Source organism: Populus nigra, chromosome 3, assembly GCF_951802175.1.
Source record: "Populus nigra chromosome 3, ddPopNigr1.1, whole genome shotgun sequence".
In the NCBI taxonomy this organism is placed as follows: domain Eukaryota; kingdom Viridiplantae; phylum Streptophyta; class Magnoliopsida; order Malpighiales; family Salicaceae; genus Populus; species Populus nigra.
The window spans coordinates 13,358,278-13,381,337 of record NC_084854.1 but is presented as its reverse complement, the minus strand read 5'-3'; the positions used below and the strand labels follow the sequence as shown (position 1 = coordinate 13,381,337).

The following is a 23,060-nucleotide window of genomic DNA, read 5'->3' as shown; positions in this document are numbered from 1 at the left end:
CCTAACAAGAGTTTTGTCTTGAAAAACCAATTATATATGTAATTGATTGTTAAATTAAGAAATTAATATGAGAATCATTAATATATATATATATATAAATGACACAATATACAATAAGTTTTTATAAAAAAATCATCAAATAAATAAAGATCCTTACATAAGAATATTTATATACAAATCTTAAAATTAATAGGTTAGGCATGCACTCAATTCAAATAAACTCAAACTAATTAAAATAAGGTTTTCAAAAATAAAATAAATGAAACAATAGTTTAAGATTATTTTCCACCTTCTGCTACATATAATAGTGAATAATACTCAAGAGAAATAATTCTTGAAAAACCATTGCTAAACAAAAGCCTAATGACTTGTAAAATAAGAATTAATTTATGATCAATTAATTCTTCTTATTTGATATAAAATTATTATAAAACAAGTAAGCCAAAGGCATAGTTATTAAACCCGGACCAGCCCGACGAGTTGACCCGGGACACGGTGACTGGAATGCTCCAGGTAAAGCAAAAGACCGGGATGAGCAAAAATCTGGCAAAACCTAGTTAACCTGCTAGGTTGACCCGTGACTCGGGCGACTCGGCAAAACTCGGTTAGGACCTTTGTTTTTTAAATGTATTTTTTCTCCTAATTAGAGACCCCTTTTATATATATATTAGCTGGTTATTAACCCTTTTCAAACTTCAGTATATAAATATTAAAAGAATGTTTTATTTTTTCAATGTGGGATTTGAAACCCTTGAGTATATATGTTCTATATTCACAAGAAAAAAATTATTTTTTCAAAGTAGGATTTAAACCCTTTAGTATATATACTTTATGTTTACAAGAAAAAAAGTTATGTTTTTTCAATGTGGGATAAAAAATATTTTTGGTTTAAATACTTCAACTTAAAAGGATAACATACTAACATAATATCTTTTCAATGTGAGATAAAAAATCTTTTAAATTTCATTATTTATAACACATATAACTTATATTCACATGGATTGTTTCTTAATTTTTTCATATGAAATATTAAAATTTTAAATTTTTTAATTTTTTCAGGTTGATTCGAGTTGACCTCGGTTAACCCGTGTAACCCGAGACCTAGTTTCTTGACCAGGTCAATCCCCGGGTCGGGTCCGATAACTATGGCCAAAGGCTGCCACGTAAGTTCTTAATAATATTAAGGATTTCTTATAATGAATGAAATCCATGACTCTTTAAAAAAGCAATGTTTTTTTTATATGTTTTTACATTTTGCTGACAAATTCTATGACCAACTTAAAACACGTCATTCTCTCTCGTCTAAATGAATTAATGAATCTACCATGTATTGTTGGAAAGACACATATGTCTAGTTTCCAACCCATTTGGAATTGCATCCAGACTTCTTATGTATCTTCATATATGACCTGATGAGTAGACAAAGATTCATCCTAAACAATTTAAATATTTTTAACGCAAGTCTTTTGACTTAGCCCATTGAATTCCTCTTAGATTCACTTTATTTTAGACCTTAGAATAGACTCAATGGACACTCATAATGGATCATTTAATATCTTAACCAGGATCGTATCATCCCCTATCTCTTCTAAAGAATTCAACCTCAAATCATTACCTATATCAAACAAAGAAAGATTAGAAACTTTAAATATAACACTAATGTCGCGCGTGTGCGGCATCGTGGTGATCGTCCACCTTCAAATGTGTGTATATATCTGATAAATGTGGAAGACAAGGAATTCTTGTTTTTTATTAGAGAAAAAATGAAATGGGAGTCACCATCTAATATTTTGGTCACTAGGAGCCCTAACTAGTCTCAGAGATCGAGTACGGAGATTGATTGCGTAAAGAAAAAGTATTAGCACCCTAAATACGCCTTACCTAAGATAAGCTGCATTATTTTATTGTTTGATATATGCTAAGGCTTCATTGTCTTTCTAATTGTTGGTCATCTATGATTTAAGAAAAGTCCTCATCAGTAAGGAAGTTCTTATCTTATCAGGTAAAAACCTAACTGTTCTATGTCAACAAAAGAAATACCTTTGGAATATTGGGAATACGTTTTACATGTAAATTCATAATCCCAAGTACTAAAATAAAAAAAAATATTTTTTTGGGTTTCATGAAAATTAGCTTAGTTCTCATGACTTTAATAAACTGGTTATTAAACCCAAAATGCATGCTAAATATATTTTTTGAAGTTTTCTTTATTGTATGAAAATACAATATGATTTTTCTTTTAGCTTTGAGAGGCTTGACTGTATGCATGAAAACAAAAATATATTTTTTTTGACAAAAACCAGGTATTTTAATACCGAAGTTGTATTTTTACAATATAAAAAATACAAATTGATATTAATCAAAATTCAGTAGAAAAATAGGCGGGAAAATCATAATTTTATTGAAAAGACTTTTTAAATTTTTTTACTGGGTTAGACCCGAAACAAATTTGGGCTGGGACCGACCCAAATAAAATACAAACTATCTTATATTAGGCTGGACTCAGCCTAGCCGCGTGGACTGGGTTGATGTTCCAACCCGGATTGGTTATTGTGCCCATGTACAATAACCAATCAATTTTAATTAGCTGGTTACTCTGCTCATGCATAGTAACAAGGTAATTATTTTTCCTTGCTTGCAGAAACATGCACAGTGCACATTCTGCATGCAAGAAGATGAAACGGGAAACAGAGACGAGGGGGAGAGAATTACTTGGAATGAGGGAGCGTGGTTGTTGTCGCTGGCAGTTGCTCATTGTGGCGCTGGGAGTTGTTGTTGCGACAGTCGATGGTTCGCGGTGGAGAGAAGAAAAAGACGATGGCCATTGTTGTTTTTCCTTTCTGTAGAGGTGCATATTTGTTCTTCTTTCTTTCTGAGTGTTACAGTGAAACTAACTGGGGGAAAAGATGGCAAGAGGCTGAGGAAGAATGATGGTGGCATTGGCACTGCTAGTAGCGGTGGTGGCGAACCTCGACTGAAGATGGTGATTCTTCCTCTTCTTCTACGTGCTTTCTTTTCTCTCTTTTCACTCCACTGCGTTTCCTTTTTCTTATGCTCGTCGCTCACCCTCAGCTTCCCTTTGTCTTGTTCTTTCCCTTTCTCTTCTTTCTCTTGTTTTCTTCCTTTTCGTTTCTCTTCTGTTTCAGTCTCGTTCATTTTTTTTCTTTTTCTTTCTTTCTTTTTTGTTTCAATTTCCTCTATTTTTTTCGTTCTCTCTCCTCTATATCTTAAACAATTCTTTCTTCAATCTCTCACGTTCGTCCCCTAAAATTTCCCGCCCTCTCTTGTGTCTCCAGTTCTCCCCTGTATTTATAGGCAGTTGGAGGAAAGGGTCACCATACCCTATCCAAGCGCAGGGCATGGTAACCGGGGCATGGGTCTTCTATTTTTCATCATGGTGGGGGGTATGAGTCTCTTGTTTCTCCATTAATGGTGGCAGGGCATGTTATGTTAGGAGAAAGAAAGAGAGAGCGCGAAAAAAATTCAAAAATCTCCTTTTTCCCTGCCTTTATGCACGCAGGGGAAGAAGGAGAATAGTGTGTCGTTCAAAACAACACTGTTTCAATTTTATTTTTTTTTATAGTGAATGAAATGCATTTGGGGAATAACCTAAAAATGGATGATGACAACTAACATTATACTCTCCTTGTAGATCTACTTTGTAGGCATTGACTCCTTTAAGAGATTTGAATGAATCATCTTCTCTAAGTATCAATTTTGATTCCCTATATCTAGAAAATGTTTATTTGTGTAAGTACACCGAAACTCAATTTTGATTCCCTATATCTAGGCATTGACAACCCTTTTTTGTCTTTTGTTTGCTTGGAATGCATATTTCTCATTATTTTTCTTAATATATTGTTGTATCTTCTTAAACAATGCTTTCATCACATGTGCTTTTATATTGCCATCAAGTCTAACCATTTCATCAATAAGTAAAGAAATCAAATCCAGTAAAGTTGAACCATAAACTATTTTAAATGAAGAATATTTTTTCCAATTTAATAAATTAGCATATAACAATTTATTTTGTAACATATTAAACAAAAATTATAAATGCTTAATATGTTCACCAAATTCTTACTATGAATATCATCAAAGTAATTAATAACAAAGCTATTTATGAATGCACACAATATATGTTTCATCAATCTCATTAAATTATTATTTGCAATAGTAAGACTAAATAACCAATTCTTACTATGAACCATTTAAACAATATGTATTTAGTCTTAAAGTTATTTTTTTCTATGTCCCATTCTTTCATCTTAATTTGATAATAACCAATTTTTAAATCAATCTTACTAAACATTCAAGATTCATGTAACTCATTAATATTATCATCAAATTCAGGGATAAGATGTCTATACTTTATCATACTATTATTGATTACACCATTTATCAATAGCAAACCATTATAGATCTTATGAGGAAATATATAGCAAGATTTAGAAAACAACTTTAACCCTTAATCAGAAAACTTTACTAAACTTCAATTGACCTGAAATTTTAACTCAAGATAAAAAAAAGATTTCTGAAAACTTTTGATAAAAGTTTAGCTTGACCCAACGATCAAATAAAAAATTATATTTGTTGGTGTAAATATGTACAGTATAACAAATTAAGCTGAAATTCAAATTTGATTGTTCTATATCATCCTTAAAATTTTGTAACAAAGATGTAGCAATACTTGGAATAAGAGAATCAAGATTGTTAGTGTTAGAATATACATCCTTATACACAAGTAAAGTCATAGGTATGTCTAGAAAAATAAGCACTCTTGATATTGCTCTCTTTTGTATAGAAACTTAAGTATTTACCTATATTTTCTACGCACTCTTCTTTTCTCATTCTTATTTTTTTCTTTCCACTCTTAGTTTTAATTGACCTTTTTTATCCCTTAGCCGAATCTGAGTCCTTTCTCTCCTTTTTTTTTTTTCTTTTAAGGCTCACTTTATTTTCACTCTTTAAACTCATGACCTCATATGGTTTATTTGTCTCCTCAACTTTGCTTTCTCTTTTTCTTAGAAGCTTTTATTTTGCCATCTTTTGCCTTCAACAATACTATATGTAAATAGTAGCTGATAATGATTTTAGTTAAGCATGTCATACTAATGATTTTTGTATATATTTTTACATGGTAACGACAACCTCACATTATTGTATTACCATTTCAGCTTCATCTTCTTTTTCAATTTTAATTGGCCTTCATAAACCTCTTTAAGTGATAATAATGCAAGTATGTATATGAGTATATCCTTCCATCTTTCTTTAAAGTATACCTATTACTGAACCCGTCATACTTAACCTTCCTATCAAACTATCAAGGTCTTCCCAACAATAAATGACTAGTATGCATATGAACCACTTCACACAAAACTTCATCCTTATACTTTCAAATCAAAAAATAAATCAAAATATGTTTAGTCACCATAACTTCATCGCATGCATTCAACCATCAAAACTTATAAGGTTTATCATGTTTAACAATGTTTAGATTTAATTTCTTAAGAAGTATAGTACTACCAACATTAACACAATTTCTACTATCAATAATCATAATACACACCTTATTACTAATGTGACATCTAATATGAAAGATGTTCTCTCTTTATTGCTCATTTATCAATTTTATAGCAACTTTTTTATTCTTTATCTTTAAAATTATCTCCCACACTCTTTTCATTCACTATAACCCTAATGGTAAGCATTTCAACTTCCTTTTCCTTACAACTAGGAACTCCTTGTCTATTAATCATCTCACCAAGCTTACTCATTAACACCTTTATCATAGCTTCCATTATATTCTGCATTTCCTCCACAGTTCTCTCTTTTTTTTTCTTTAACACTTTTTGAAGACATTATTTATACTTGAAATAAAGGTTAGTAGCAAGGAAAGTTTACTTACAATAAAATTAACTCCTTTTATGTTTCATATAATTTATTAGGTTTTTCACTCTAATAGTCTCACTATGTCTTTTACCACTCTATTCTTGTACTTTAGTTCTTAAAAATAATTTATTGATTTATCAAACAATTAACCAAACTACAGAATGATTTATTTTATATTTAAAACAATCAATAATTAAGAAATATTCAAACTTTCAAAACAAAACTTGAGGACAAACTTTTGAGCAGCAATGTAAATTTGTGCAAATACAATGATGAAAATGAAGACACAAAATAAAAGCAAGAATTATATTAAAAAACAACAAAAACTATAAAATTCAAGAAAATAAATAAATTGATGCAAGAAATCAAGAAACTAAAAAAATTGATACAAGGTAATTCTATTCTACCCAGATTTGCAAGAAAACAATCAAGATTACCAAGAATTTTTAAGACAAGTTCCAGTTAAACCCTAGTTTATGCAAGATTTAAAATTTTTGAATTGCTTCTCTAAGAATCCTTTTAACATTTGTGATTTTGATGTTTTTTTAATTGGTTCTGAATTTTTCAATTCCAAAATGAACACAATTTGTTATTTATATTTTTTTTCTTTAAGCAACTTCAAGACTTTTTTTTCTTTTCCTATCGAAAATTGATTTTCTTCTTCCTTTTATTTTTAATCAAGAATCCACCAAAACACCACAAAGATTCAATGTTTTTTTTTTGTAATAGTCAAAACCTTGGAGAAAAAAATTAAACCAGGAAAAACAAAAACACAAACCCTAGATATGGCAAGATTTAAAAAAAATCATAGAATTACTTGTACCAAACTGATATGGAATTATACCTTAGATTGTTAATTTAAGGTTTGAAAAAACGTTTGCTACTTGACCCAACAAGAATCTTGCCTTGAAGAACCAAAATTATAAGCAATTGATCACCCCTACCATATGCCTATAACAAGACGCAAACGAGAAGTATAAATTACAATGTAGTTGATCAATTCTTCGAAGAGTTTGCAAGTTCAATAAAAAACTTAGTATGAGAATTACTCAATCACACAAAGAGAAATAAGCACACAATATGCGACAACTTCTAAATAAAATTCTTCAACTCCTTAAAAACACTTATATAAAAGTATTTATATGTAAATCTTAAAACCAATAGGTTAGACATGAACTCAATTTAAATAAAGCTCAAACTAATTAAAATAAGATTTAAAATAATAAAAATAAATAAGACAATAGTCTAAGATTATTTTTCACCCTTCATCATATATGGTAATAAAAAATACCTAAAAGAAATAATTGTCAAAGAATCTTTACTGAACAAAAGCCTGGTGCCTTATAAAATAAGAATTAATTTCTAACTAGTTAATTCTTCTTGTTTAATACAAAATATTTTTAAAATAATTAAGCCAAAGGTTACCATATAAGTTTTCGATAGCATTAAAGACTCCATACGGTGAATGGAATCTGTAAATATCATTTTGTTGGCTTAGATTAGTAAAGATCTTTTTACGGTTGGTAAAAAGATAATTTGGCTAAGAAAGAAGTTCATCAAGATTAGTTAGCATTATTTTCTCTTTAATTATCTTATTAGTTAAAATTATTTAAAAGATAAGTTCAGATAGAGTTGCATTTTTTTTTCTATGTAAGATAGAAGGTTTTTGAATTTATAACAAACATGTCAACCAATAGTTTTTTAGATCAATTTCTCATTCACTCAAAATTTGTTTTAATCATATTAATATTTCATATTAAAGAACTTATGTAAAAGATAATTTCCAGCAAAGTTTTGACCTTAAAATTAAATGGAACCTACTTTAAATTTAGTATCAAATATGTCCATTAACTATATTTTTATTAAAACAAATTTCAACACTTAACACTCAATAATGTAACGAAGAGAATATTGAATTTGAACACCTTTTGTCTCTGACCTTGAACTTGAATTAAACAATATAAAAAGAACCTTGTGTTCTATCTTGAATTTTCACACAAAAATACATTCAACTTAAATAGGTGGGAGTCGACCTTGCCACTGAACAATCAAAACATAAAACCATACTGTTGCTAAAATATGGAGTTTTGGGGATTCTAACATGGTAAATTTTTTTTTGATAAAATAACATGATACAAAAAATATTTAGAAAAATAATATAGTTTATAGATATTTATGATTCTCGAGTCTTAAATGTCATTTGCAACTCTCTCAAATTGTAAAATTAATGGACCTAAGATTCAACAAGGAGAGAGGAAAGAGAGAAAAGAAAGAAAGAAAAAAGATTATAAAAACACATCAAAAATCCAATGACAATATTACCAGTATCATTAGAAAAATTTCAATAAAATAAATCTAACAATATAAAAATAAATCATAAATAATAATTAGAGTGTATCACATTAGCAGCAGCTTAAAGGACAAATAAACCTTGATACTTTTTAATAACTCATATAGTTTATTTTTTTCATCATTTATAATGTTTTTTTTTTATATTATTAAATTTATTTTATTAGATTTTTCTAACAATATTGTTGATGCTATAATTAAAATTTTGATAAGCCTCAAAGATTTTATTTTTTTTAACCTTTTCCTCCCCTGTACCTCTTCAGGAGGAAAAAAGAAAAAAAAAGTAAAAAGTCTTTGAAGTATTTTGTTAAAGAAGTCAATGAAATCTCAAGGAGTAAGGAAAGTGGGACCCGAAAAAAAAGAAAAAGAACGAATTAAAATTGCAAGTAGCTTACTCCTCTCTCTCCAATACAAGAACAACACGCTTAAGGAGGAAAAAAAAAAACCCAAAACAAAAAAACTCCGCCCTCTCTCTCTGTTCTTCAACATCATCAAGAACCCTGTTCTCTGAATTCGATCGATTTTCACAGGTCTGTTTCTATCATGATCTTTTATTCAATTGAATTTAATTTGATTTAAGTAGATCTATCTGTCTTGATTCTTGGATTTTGGGTTTGATTTGATAGTCTAACGTTAAGTTTTGTGTTTGCGATGTAGAAGATCGCGAGGAAAAACATACAGACAGGGTTTTTAAACGAAAACAATTCGCCATGTTTAACCGCTTATTTGGAAAGCCTAAGCAGGAAACCAATGCTGTAACTACGTTAGACAAATTAAACGAGGTCGGTTTTTTTTTCTTGTCCTTAGTTTGTTAGATTTCGCTGCCTTTTATTTTGAAAATTGAAATTATGTGTTTCAAAAGTAATTATTATTGAAGACATGGGCTTCTTCTTTTTTATTTTTTTTGATGAATTTCTTGTTGGTTATGAGAATGAGTCATCTGGGATTTATGATTAGGAACTAAATTTTTTTATATTTATGCGTTAGTTAGACTTTTTTTTAGTTGTACATGTAAAATTGTTCTTTTATTATTATTTATTTATTATTATTTAACTTAGATGTTAATTCTCCGCATTATATAGACACTTGAAATGCTAGAGAAAAAGGAGAAGGTGCTCCTTAAGAAGGCAGCTGCCGAAGTTGAAAAGGCTAAGGAATTCACCCGAGGGAAAAACAAAAGGGGTATGATATTGCTTGTTCGTAATGTCCATTTATGATGTTTGATGTTCGCAATTGGATTATAATGCTATAGACCTTTTTATTTCCTTAACTTTTACCATGCACATGCAAGTGTGTACTTAATGGGCTCAGAAAGTTGGCAGATCTATGTCTCTGTTTCATTGCTTCTCATTTTTTTATGGCTAAATATTCACATTATTTTTCTGTCAATGTCCCCTCGTTGCTTTTGCATGGAACATCAAGTGACTTTCAGTTATCCAACTCCTGTCATGGTGTCTTGATTTCAATCTTCATTGATTATCATATTTCTGATATTCTCATTAGGAGTTCTTTACTTAGATAATGATTTTGTGGATAACTCCTTAATTGAAATCGACAACTCTACAGAGCTATTAAATCTTATACTTTGAAATGTTTTTATGCTTTAGCATCGTGGCTTGTTGAATCTTGTGACTATGGATGTGGAGTATCATCTTTATACTGTAATCAAGTGAAGAACTGTTGGCAATGGTTTTTATCAGATAGACATCTATTACATGAATATATATATCTTGAAACAAGTGCAGCATTATTTATAAAATTTGGTTTGTTTGCTAGTCAAACACTGATTGGCAATGCTTTTTTCAGCTGCAATTCAATGTTTGAAGAGGAAGAGGCTGTATGAGCAGCAAATAGAACAACTTGGAAACTTTCAATTGCGCATTCATGATCAGGTCAGCTGGTGTTTTTACTTTTGCTTTTGGTTCAACTGTATCTTAATAAATCTGTGTAAGTTTTTGGTTAAATGAGTAAAACCTTAAATTTTGTGCTCTGGATGTCAATGTTGCAGATGATAATGTTAGAAGGTGCAAAAGCTACTACTGAAACTGTAGATGCGTTAAGAACTGGTGCAGCTGCTATGAAGGCAATGCAGAAAGCAACGTATGTGCCAATTTTATCAGTTAAACATATTAATGGAATCTTCACGCATGGTTTACTTATTGTCTTTGGTGGCAACATATTCACTTTCCTGGTTGCTGTGCCCAAATCTTAACTGTATAAAGCTTGTTTCACCCTGAAAATGTTTGTGTTTCTCATTCTCTTGTTCCCTTTAAGTATTTCTTTTCAAATGGTTGCTAACTTGGAAACACCATCTTTATTTGGCTTCAACTTGGTCCAGTCGATATCTGAATAGTGAAGTTGTATGATACGAATACATGTGGTTAATATATGTGAAAATGATGGACTATAGGAATATTGATGACGTGGACAAGACGATGGATGAGATCAATGAGCAGACAGAGAACATGAAACAGATTCAAGAAGCATTATCAACCCCCATTGGTGCTGCAGCTGATTTCGATGAGGTCAGTGTTTCAATTGCTGATTTCAATTCTTTCAATTCTAAAGCCCTAGCTCTTGAAATTGTGCATAAGTTCTCATTTGCTGGAGCATCTAAAATAGTTGGAACTTTTCAGGATGAATTGGAGGCAGAACTTGAAGAACTGGAAGGAGCTGAATTGGAAGAGCAGCTTCTTCAGCCAGCAACAACAGCTCCTGCTGCTCCAGTGCAGGTCCCAGCTGGCAAGAAACCAGTTCCTCAAAAACGCACAGCTGAGGAAGAAGAGCTTGCTAACTTACAGGCTGAGATGGCCCTTTGAGCAGGTTCTACTTTTGATTCTCTTATAAACAATGATCTGATCCTTCTTTTCAGACACTAATGCACTTGCTAGCAGTTGATGAACCATTAAGGAAAAATAGATTGCAAGTTGGATGCATTAAGCCCAAAATGATACACCATATGTTGAAGTTATTTCTTTCAACAAAATAACACTTGAATGCAGTTGAATATGGCTGCAGTGTGGGCAAGTACTTGTAGAGTTGATTTTCTGGGTTGACTGTTGCAGGCATCATGTTCGAGAATGAAGAGATTATTTATAGATTGGCCATGTTGTATGATAGAATTTCTGCCAGTCCTACGCATCCAGTGTGCATTGAAACGTGAACAGACAATGTATATAAAGATTGCGTAAGCTGAATTTAGTTCTTCAAATTTGTATCCTGCCTTGTGGAGCTTTCGATTGTGTTCGTTATCCTTGTTTCTCTCTCTCCAGGACTGTCTTGAATTACTTTTTATCATGATGTGTCACCAACTTGGTAATCTTCAATTATCGTTCAGAATATAGTGAAATTGAATATAATATCCCCTTGGTATCGCTGTTTTATTGGTTGTATTTACAGTTCATCTCCAATGAATGTTATGAAATGTGGATCTATTTACAGTGCTTTTAAATTTCAACATGACAGTGTTTGGTAAAATCAAATCTATATTTATTATTTTTAGCTTTTTAAGTAGTAATCCCTTAAGCACGGGATTACATGCGTCTTTTAAAATCAGAATCTGTTTCCACAATTAATTGTTAATTTTTTTTTCTATTTTTTGAAACCACACTTTTCCTCAACTTTTCAAATAATAATGTTTCATTTCATTTCCGGAAAGCAAATCCAGCTTTTTCATTGAACATGAATCTTTGTTTGGAGGGGGGATTTGAAAGTGTGACAGTTGTTTTATAAAGTGTAATTACTTAAATGTTTATTTTGGTTAATTTTTATTTGGGCTGCAAAGGGGGCTCAGAAATGGTGGTGATGTAGCCCTGCTTCGAACTTTTGATATTGATTTGTAAAGTAATTACTTAAATGATTTTGGAAGAAAACTGCTAAGCATGTATTAGTTACAGTCGGGAGAGGAAGAATGAGAGGGGGCATCAAAGAGAAGGGAGAAAGTGAATAAGAGAGAAGATTTGCTCTTCCTTTGTCTCGATCAAGAAGGTCAATAAAGAGTTTGAACTTAAATTAAAAAGAGAGTAAATTTCAATTTAAAGCATGTGAGTGAGTGATATAAATCACTGTACACCAGAAGCTTTGAATTTTGGATTAAAACTTGTATTAATGAAATTGTTTTTCTGAATAAAAAATCAATGAATTTGTTATTGAATGCAATATGTTTTTTCTTTTCTAGGACTTAGTGGTTATTATCATATTAAATAGAGATAGTGTGGTTTTTTATATTTTTACAGCATAGGAAAATATCTAAATTACTTTTAAAAGCAAAATTTATTTAACTACATCTAGTGTTTTTTTATATTTTTAAATTTTAAGCACTATAAAATGATTGATTTATCTTGAAAAGTAATATTTATTTAATTAGAGTTTAGGAGTTTTTTTTTTAAATGATTGAAATATTCTTATAAGTAAATATTTTTTTCACTAGTGTTTAAGGGTTTTCTTGTATTTTAATCCTGATTTTTTTTTGGCTATAAGGAAGTTGATTGAGTGATAGTTTGGTATTTTAGTATATATCAAATATTATTTTTTTAAAAAACAAGCGTATGCATTGTACATGCTAGTGTGTGCGGTGTGTTCGCTTTATTTGGTGTGCACGTTAGGGGACATTTTGATATGGTTTAACTATAAATTTCTTATGAAGGGCCTTTGATTTTGTGCTTGGGTTTGATGGGGAAACCATTCAAGCAAGATGGTGTTTTTCCTTTGAATTTAGCTTATGTTACATTTGACTATGATGAGTTTTTAGCATATGATAGTTTTAGGCAGCCTTGGTTTGTGCATGATGACGAGTTTAATCCAATCTCTTTAATGATTCATGGGGTTCAAAGTTAGCTTAAGCTAATTAAGATGTTTGGATTATTTTCTTATAAGAATCAACAAAATATTATCCTAATATTAAAAGATAAATTTGTTCATTATTATCCCTTTTATTTAGGAGAATATTTAGTAACAAATGAGAAAGTTTCCTAGTCATGCAAGGAAACTAAAGAGGCTGTCAAATCTAAATTCTAGACTTTAAAGGACTATTTAATGTAAAGATTTGATTTTCCTAGTCAAGGAAGAAAAGTGATTAGAGAATTAATTTCCAAGAATGTTTTCTATGTTCTGAAGAGAAATCCTAATCCTACAAGGAAAGAAGACTTTAATAATTAAATTCCTATTCAGATCAAATTTTCTAACATTTAAAGAACTTTAAAAGTTGGCTAAGCAACCCTATAATGGGCCTGTTTGTTTCTGTGTTTCAAAAGCGTTTTTGACAAAATTTTAAAATTTTTTATTTTTTTATTAACTTCAAATTAATATGTTTTTAGTGCTTTCAAATTATTTTGATGTGTTGATGTCAAAAATGATTTTTAAAAAATAAAAAAATATCATTGGCATGCATTTTGGCACGAAAAGCTATTTGAAAAGCAACCGCAACCACACTGTCAAACACACTCAATATCTAAGAAGGTGGATCTCGACCAAAAGTTATTTAAGTTAAGGAATTAAGATATTTTATCTTATTTTTCTTTCTATTATATATGGCATTAACAAGCTACTATCCAGACTTGTTTTCACTATCATTTCTATATTTGAGCTTAATTAATACTTTTGTTTTCAGCTAAAATCCAATATTTGTTTGGATCATGGTTTGGGCTTACTAGTAAAGGTTTTGAGCCATTTTTTATAAGTGGGTCAATTTAGTCCACAATGATTGATTCATTGGGGTTAATTTCTCATAACTATTTAAACAAATTTAAAGCCTAAATTTTTTTTTAAAAAAACCTTTGATGAATAATATTTCAGAACTTTTCAATCTTAACACGTGAGAGATATTCTTGCATTCTTTGGTTTTTGAATGAATTGAATCTAACTTATCAAAGATTAATTGGCTTCGTGACGTTATTTGATTTCATTCCAATATTGTTGGTGCCTTGAGATAGGTTTTTATTATGTCACACTCCTATCAGATCTTTTTCAGCCTTTTGGGATCAGATCACAATCCTAATTGTGGTTTGCATGACCACGAGGTTTACATATGTTGATGTCAAATCAAGGTTCCAAGTACAGGTTATATCCTTTTGAATTTTTTGTTTTCTTAGTGTTCATTAAGGTTTTTTAGTGTTTGCATCAATCTTCTTCTTCTTCTTTTTTATGTCGGTAGCATCCTAGTAAAAAAAAATTCATTTTGTTACTGTCTATAAACATATTAGTAAAATAAAAGTAAAAAAAAAAGATGTTATTTAAAGCTTGTTGCAATTCTGCCACAGAAACATAACTCTTAGAGAACCCTAAATAAACCACCTTAGAATTAATTTAAATTTCATATACTTTTACTGGGGATGAAATCGCATAATATATTAAATTTGAGCTTATTTCAATATTGTTTGCTTGAAGTTTCGATTTGGGGTTTAATTATATCGCAAATTGATCATACATGAGTTTTGTTACCGAAGCATAAGAGAACAATCTATAAACTAAGATATGTAGTTTGTTGGGTATCAGGATTCTACATATTGAATTTTAGATCATTCTGATATCGTTAAGTACGGGTTTCAATTCTAGTGCTTTAAAATTGCGTAACAATTAGATTTGGTCAAGTTCCAAAACATGTTTGTCTACTATGTATTTCTATTATATTTGGGTTATTTAAGACTCAAATAAGTGTCTTCATTATTTTTTTTGTTTTATTCTGCATCTTCGTTTCATCCATAATTCGTATGAATTTGCTTTGCTACTCGTGAAATTGTAATTATAGTTTTATTTTGCTTGTTTTCAGTATATTTATTGATTCTTGAGTCTATATTCATATTTAGGTTGCGTTGTGAAAGCCTCTCACTTTGATTGGTTACGTTGAATTGAGTCTTTTGATATATTAAAAAAAGTGTCATGTATTCAACAAGGGAGAGGTAATAAAAGAGGATTCTAGAGTAAGAATAGAAGAAACTAAGGCTTGGTGTAGGGGTTTTAAAATGAGAAGTTGATAAGTGTAAAATATTATTCTATGATCTTCAAGCTTCAATGGAACAACACCGTAAGTATGAAAAACAAAAGAGGGCAACCATTGTTATTATTCATAAGTATGTGCGTAAGTGGTTAATTAGACATACTTGTTTGAAATCCTTATCAGGCAATATGTCCATACCAGTGTTATTAGGGGTAAGTGTTAGCAAGAAGAGAATTCTTAAGGCTAAAACAACAGGCCTATAAAAAAATCATTATTCCTATTAAAGATTCGAGGATGATTCTTCTTGAAGAGAGAGAGAGAGAATGATACGATTCAACCATGGGTTTCTCACAATGATCAACAAAATATTATCCTAAAATTGAAAGGGAAATTCATTCATTATTATCCATATTATTTAAGAGAATATTTAGCAAGAAAGATGTAAGTTTCCTAGTCATACAAGTAAACTAAAAGGGGTTGTTGAGTTTGAATCATAGACTTGAAAGGATTATTTAATGCTAAAGATTTGATTCTCCTAGTCAAGGGAGGAAAGTGATGGGTGGCTACAATGAGAATTAATTTCCAAGAATATTTTCCATGTTCTGAAGGGAAATTGTAGTTCTACAAGGAAAGAAGACTTTAACAATTAAATTCCTATTCAGATCAGATTTTCTAGCATCTAAAGGACTTTAAAAGTTCGCTAAGCAGTCCTAAAGTATTTAAGAAGGTGGATCTCGACCAAAAGTTATTTAAGCTAGGAAATTAAGATATTTTATTTTGTTTTTCTTTCTATTATATGTGACATTAACAAGCTATTGTCCAGACTTGCTGTTTTCATTATTATTTTTATACTAATACTTTGATTTTTAGCTAAGATCCAATGTTTGTTTGGATCAAGATTTGGGTTTACCAATAAAGGTTTTCAGTTATTTTTTGCAAGTGGATCAATTAAGCCTATAATGGTAGATCCATTAGGGTTAATTTCTCATAACTATTTAAACACATGTGAAGCCTAAAATTCAAAAAAAAAAAATCTTTAATGAATAATACTTCTGAACTTTTCAGTTTTAACGTGTGAGAGAGATTCCTGCATTCTTTGGTTCTTAAACGAACTGAATCTGACTTATTGAAGATTAACTAGTTTTGTGGTGTCATTCGACTTCATTCTAATAATGTTGGTGCCTTGAGACAGGTTTTTTTTGTGTCACACTTCTATCAGATCTCTTTCGGCTTTCTAGGATAAGATCTTAAACTTGATTATAGGTTGTGTGATCATGTGATCACGAGGTTTACATAAGTTGGTACCATATCAAGGTTCCAAGAACATGTCATCAAGTTTTTTCAGTGTTTGCGTTAATCTTATGATAGTAATGAATGAATTTCCCTTTTAATTTTATGATAATATTTTGCCAATCCTTGTAAGAAAAGAATCCTAACATCTTAAGTAGCCCAAGACAACTTTGGATTCCATGTGGTCCAAACCCATAATCATTAATATAAATCAAATCAGACCTGATACAAGCTCCTAACAAGCCTACTTTGTTGCCCAAATCAGACCCATACATGGGCTAACATGATTTGGTAAAATGAACCATCAAAGAGATCGGATTGCACCCATCATCATGAACAAACCAAGGCTACCTAAAACTATCTCATGCCAAAAACCCATCATGGCCGAATGGAACACAATATAAATTCCAAGGAAAAACATAATCTTAGCTGAATGGTCTTCCTATCAAACCTAAGCATAAAATCAAAGGTCTTCATAAGAAATCCATGGTTGAACCATATAACATTCAGTGGCAAAACAATGGCTTCTAGGATAGTGATCGAATCATTTTAATTTCAGTGACCCCTCCATCTGGCTTTCAGCTTATGAGCAGTGACAGAGTCGAGTGGAATAACTTGTAAAAGATCCAAGTAGTCAAAATCATCAGTTATTCCTGCCTGCAGATAGATTCAAAAGGAAAGATCTAAGTGGCAAACGAAACCTGTAAAAATCGAGCCTGTGGGCACATACTTGCTTCTAAAAAGTATTAAAAGAACCACAAAATCATAAACTAATAACGGAGGGATGGCCAAATCTAAATATATTATTATTCACATTTTAATAGGAAATCAAGACGTTGATGTCTATACTTATTGCTGTTAGTTAGTTCATAAACCTAATAACTAGGCTCTATTGACACAATCAAAGAGCTTTCTCTACGTACAGTTTGGACCACAAAATTAAACAATCAAAGAGCTTTCATATGATAGTGTTGCACCTAGGATCCAATTGGACCTAGATAAGGAGAAACAAACGAGTATCGTTTCATCTCGTTTAATGATGGATCCATTGAATTTATTGAAGGTGGAGTTTAATGGTAGCTTACTGTGGGGAGAAAATTGCAATTTAACCTTTGCCTACAATGGGCATGATTTTATTTATAGCATGAAAGCAGTGCTGACATAAAGATTGTCTTTATGTGATTGTGAGGAAATACGGTTCAGAAAAGCTCTTTGTAAAATAACATTTTTTTTTACGAGATGATTTACCCAAGCTATTCATGGGTTGGATCAATTTCTTTTATTCAAGATGAAAGAAATATCTAACATTGCTAACTTTTTTTTTTTAAAAAAAAAAACTATGTAGAGATTGATTTTATATAATTTAATTTCAACTTGGTAAGTTCAAAAGCAACTTACACAACAAAAAAAATAGTTTAATTAAAAAAAATATTCAATACAACATCTTTTTTTAAAAAAAATATTGAAACGATAACATATTGGATTGACCTGACTCAACTCAAGTTAACATATAAAATCCACAACTTAAACTATGAGACTATGCTAATCTCATACAAAGAAAATCAAAAAAACATATTGAAGCCCAATTGTCAATTAACTCAATGTTGAATAATAATATTAAAAAAATTAATTAAAAAAAAGAATAAAGAAAAATCTAAACCAACCTAGGTTAACTTATTAAATTTGAATCATAAGACTAGTATAACCCAATAGAAAACAAACCAAAACAAATCATGAATCTTCATTCCTAATCAATTCAACATTGAATGATGAAATTAAAAAATATATTAAAAAAGGATAAAGAAAAAAACTTGAGTCAACCCTATTTAACCCGCCAAACCTTTGACTCGGGTCATGAGACCAAGATAAGATCATAAAAAGAAAACTAAAACAAATTATAAAGTTTAATTCTCAATCAACCTAAATGGTGAATGATGAAATTGAAAAAAAAATCAATTGACAAAAAAAAAACTCGAGTCAACTAGGTTAACCTATAAAACCCTTGACTCGAGTCATGAGACTAAAATAACCTTATAGAATGTAAACCAAAATAATTCATGAAGTTTAATTCCTAATAAACATAATGTTAAAGAATGAAATTAAAAAAAAAAGTATTGTTTCAATGAACAATACTTTGTAGGGAGAGGAATAATAGTTTCCAAAAAGGACCTAAAAAAACCCTGTGGATTTTTAAAAAAAAAGACCTAAGAAAACCCGAGTCAACCGTGTTAGCTTGCAAAACTCATGACTCAGGTAATGAGAATAGAATAAACTTATATAAAGTATACCTAAATAAATTATGTAGCTCAATCCTCGACAAATTTAATGTTAAAGTTTGAAATTGAAAAAAAAATAAAATTAAGAAAAATTAAGAAAAAAAAAAGTATTGTTATAATGAACAATACTTTGTAAGAAGGGAAACAATAACCTCAATTAGTTTTTGTTAATACCATTCTTTATTTTGATTTTCTGTTTTCAGGGAAAAAATATTTATTGCTTGTTGTTTTTAAAGCTAATTTTTTCTTAACAAAGATGTATGAAATTTACATGGAATTAATTTAAGAAATACAATAGTGCATTAAAAATATATAAAAGCTAATAATATTACTTTATCTAATCATTATAACTAAATATTGTATCATAATAATGACAAACATGTCGGTTGTGGCAATAATAACAATGATTTATGTGATATTAGAAGTGGTGATAAGGTTTATAGTATATCAATTATTTTTTTAAGATTGTAATTTTATTGATAAATAATAATAGTTGTAAAGAGTAATAATGATATGATAGGAATATTTATAATAATATGGCAGCGATAAAGATGACTATTAAATACTTGTGAATGTCTTAGAAATAATAGTGATAGTGTTAATGAGAACAATGATAATTGTGGTAATGTTAAAGGAGATAATAATAATAATAATAATAATAATAAAATAAGTGAAATAAAAATGATAATATAGTAAATATAGTGGTAATTGTGGTAACTATAGTAGTGGTTATGATATTATGACAATAATAATGATTGTGATGATGACAATAAGATAATATTAACGATGATTATGATAGGATGTGAGTAGTTTAGTGATGATTATGTGGTAAGATTATATATTAAAAAAATTGTTATTTTAAAAAGTTTATTTTAGTTTTTTAAAATTATTCATGGAAACATTAATGGTTAATTTTAATTTACTCTCTAAGTTTTGGGCGGATCTAGCTTCTCCCCTTCAGGATTCAAAATTGAATAAACTAATGAAATCAACAAATGCTTGTTTGAGAAAACGTCAATCAACTGGGTAACACATCTTTACTGGATTAATTTTGAGAGCCATCCCGCGTTAATTGCTTTTGTACTTAAGTTCCTGTGCAACACTGATATTATCAAAATCAGAGGCCAATCTTCCTGTGATAAAGCAATCATCATGCAAGGGACGGATACAATTAACAAGAACCTTGGTTGAAACTAGTATGGTTCTGGACCTTGGGAATGAGCATAATCATGATCTACGCCAACTCCAAAGGAAAAGTTCTTATACTAAAAGCATTTTGAACCATAATATTAATTGTATCCCCATCTATATCCCAAAATATTTTGAAAAATATCAGCTGCAATCCATATTGATTAGGACTCTTATAAGATTTCATTGTTTTAAAAGCATAGAGTTGAGTTCCTAAATATCATACACACAATAAAAACAATAAAACAAAATTATTTGGGAGCCATTTAATTGTCTAGCCTCCAACAGTAATCCATATAAACTACTACTGAGAAATCTCCTAAATTCCTATTTAGGAGAAAGAGATTATTATGCCTAGAGTGCTGGATTTAATTTTGTATTTACGTAGTTTTTCTATCTAACAAACAACCTCAACATAATAAGAGGCATAACTTACTATTTATAGAAAAATATAAAAAAAAACCCTATAAATTGACTAAATATTAATTTGCCCCTTGAATAATATCCACATATTAATTCAAGACAATTTTAGAAATTAACTTAATCAAGTTCTTACTTAATTTTTCTAGGTTTAGAAATATAATCTCTGTATTAATTATATTCTAGTATTTATTTTTTAAAATATATTTTAATCAAGTCATATTTAATTAAATCATTCTAGTTTAATTTCTGACTAATAGTTCTTAATGTGTAACATGTAATTAAATCATTTTAATGTCTGACTTTTCATTATATTAAGATAACATGTAATAAGATTAAAACATAACATTTCTATTATAAGATAACTCGTGATCTCAGGTCTAAAGATCATTTACACAACCGTCACATGAGTTTTTCATTAGATATAGATGATCTCTCCATATAAATTTTTCATGCAGATTAGTTCAGTGTATATGTCTTATGACAAACAACTACATAATAGTTATAGGTATCTCTTATACCTTGGCTTATGAAAACAACTACTTCCTTTCACAAAAAAAAGAACATAATATGTGCTATTCTTTATGGCTCTAATGAATGTTCAATATTTAAAAGAACATCGACCAATAATATTTTAGAAACAATGTTTTGATGTAATAAAAATCATATAATTATAATAACTTTATAATTTTCTTAGCAAATCATTTTTGTTTTATGAATTTTATCTTTACTCTAGATTTATTAATCTAATATTATATAAATATAAAAGATAAATCAAATCTTTATTAATAATAATATGTATTTACATGAATATTATAATGTCACATATAACCAACCGAATGAATACAAGACATATTAAATTAACATATAGAATGCCTCATCCTTTGTATCAAGATTCAAAAGATCAAGAGCATTATAGGTAGAGAGCCTAACATGATCATTGCATCTCATACCATCCATGCCAATGTCTTTAGTGATCTAAAAAAAGATATTCTTAAAGTGATTAAAAATCTTGTTCTAAAAAATTTAGGGATTCAAAGACCACTGAATTATTTTGAGTTTTTCAATTTGGTTCTTTGTCCCATAGCAATGGTAGTAGCATGGAAGAAACTATTACCCCCATAAGCTACACCTATTAAACTCAAGATTTTCAAAACAAAAAAAAATCCTTCAATTTGAGAACTACATTATATGTTGGGAATGTTTTTAAAGAACATGGATAACAAGTACATTTGATAAACTAAACATTTATCCACTAGTGTAATTTATTTACAACTTTGAAAAACAATCTTAAGGCTATTGTTTTTGTATTATACTTTGTTTTGTTTATCTTATGAATAATAATAATAATAATAATAATAATAATAATAATAATAATAATAATAATAATAATAATAATAATTGTGAAAGAGGTTTTTAGAATCTTTAAAATTTTAAGTTATAATTAAACTTCCTTTTAAGTCACTATATTCTTACATATAGATTTAATTTTAATTTTATATGCTTCAATTTATAACCTTTTGATTTGTTATGACTTGTTTTTCCTTTTGTTTAATTTTAGAAGGTTGCTATATATGTTTGTTTTAAAGTTATAGTTTAGCTTCTAATTTTTTAATGCAATTTAAATGGTTTGATGCATGTCATATATCTTATTGATTTATATTTTCTAATAAGTGAATTATTGATTTGTTAATGATAGTTTACACTATCTTATTGGAGCGATCATGCTCTTTTTTTATATATATATCTTGCTTATACTCTCTAAGATTAACATTAAAGTTATCTGGTTGGTTAGTGTTCACATATACGTTAATGTTCGCATACATAAAAAGTTAGAGCAGTTAATAGATTTGGTCTAGGAAGTTCTGTCTAAGAAGATCAAGTTTTAAACGAGACCATTTGTCCAGTCTTTTCTGGAAATTTATTTAATGAAACTATTATTCACACGATACTATTTTTGGATACAGTACAATTCATAAGTGAAATAGTGATAATTGAACAAAATCACAATGAACAAAGTAAGATCAACAAAGTTGTTGTTACCCATTTTTGACTCTATAAAAAATCAAGAAAAGAAAGAGAAAGAATAGAAAAAAAAATCCAAAATACAAGAGGATATACATGAAGAAAGCTTATAAGATTGCCCAAGTTTGTGGTGAAGGACCAAAATGACAAGTAAAAAAGTTAGAGGACCAAAATGTATAAAAATAGCAAAATTAGCAACCCAATTCTAATTAACAAAAAGCTCTGTTGGTGAAAATATTTTTATTTGGGGTAAAGAAATACAGATTTGGATAGGTAAGGACTCAATGAGAATTTTGGAAGGCGTAATTAATTTTATTGAGAACTTAATTGCAAGAAAAATTAATTTTTGAAGTTAATTTAGGCTTTAATTGGAAGAAATTAAAGTTTAAGAGTCGAATTGCAATTTTAAAGAGTTTAATATGGTCAAATCAGAGGTTTAATTACACAAACATTAAAGTTTGATGGGTAATTAAAGACTTCATTGAAGAAATCTAAAACCAAAGATCAAATTAAAAAGGTGTGTGATTATAAGGGCTGGAATTAACCAAATCAGAGGTTATTTTGAAGAAAATTAAAATTTTGATGGTCAATTAAGGGTCTAAGTTCACAAATCAGAAACCAAGAACCAAGATGAAAATAACGCTGGACTGTGGGGCTAATAATTGAGTTTGGCAGAGGTGAAATTG

At 29.4% G+C, this 23,060-nt stretch overlaps 1 protein-coding gene across 2 annotated transcripts; it reads left to right on the top strand.

The window, feature by feature from the left end:
* The first annotated feature begins 8,611 nt into the window (after positions 1-8,611).
* Positions 8,612-11,600, top strand: LOC133688196 (vacuolar protein sorting-associated protein 32 homolog 2). Of its 2 annotated transcripts, none has more exons than XM_062107602.1 (8): positions 8,612-8,771; positions 8,902-9,023; positions 9,324-9,423; positions 10,048-10,133; positions 10,250-10,341; positions 10,652-10,766; positions 10,878-11,064; positions 11,307-11,600. In XM_062107602.1, the coding sequence occupies exons 2-7, from the start codon at positions 8,952-8,954 to the stop codon at positions 11,058-11,060; spliced, it is 648 nt and encodes a 215-aa protein (XP_061963586.1). In that variant the 5' UTR covers positions 8,612-8,771; positions 8,902-8,951; the 3' UTR covers positions 11,061-11,064; positions 11,307-11,600. The 2 variants fall into 2 exon arrangements, with proteins under 2 accessions (XP_061963586.1, XP_061963585.1); XM_062107601.1 differs by having other exon boundaries at positions 8,899-9,023.
* The last annotated feature ends 11,460 nt before the right edge of the window (positions 11,601-23,060 follow it).

Bases quoted from the DNA above. Each gene is read 5' to 3' on its own strand.
- LOC133688196 (XM_062107602.1), top strand. From the start codon at position 8,952: ATGTTTAACCGCTTATTTGGAAAGCCTAAGCAGGAAACCAATGCTGTA. The intron at 10,342-10,651 runs GTATGTGCCAAT...GATGGACTATAG, and splicing joins AAGGCAATGCAGAAAGCAAC to GAATATTGATGACGTGGACA. The intron at 10,767-10,877 runs GTCAGTGTTTCA...GGAACTTTTCAG, and splicing joins CTGCAGCTGATTTCGATGAG to GATGAATTGGAGGCAGAACT.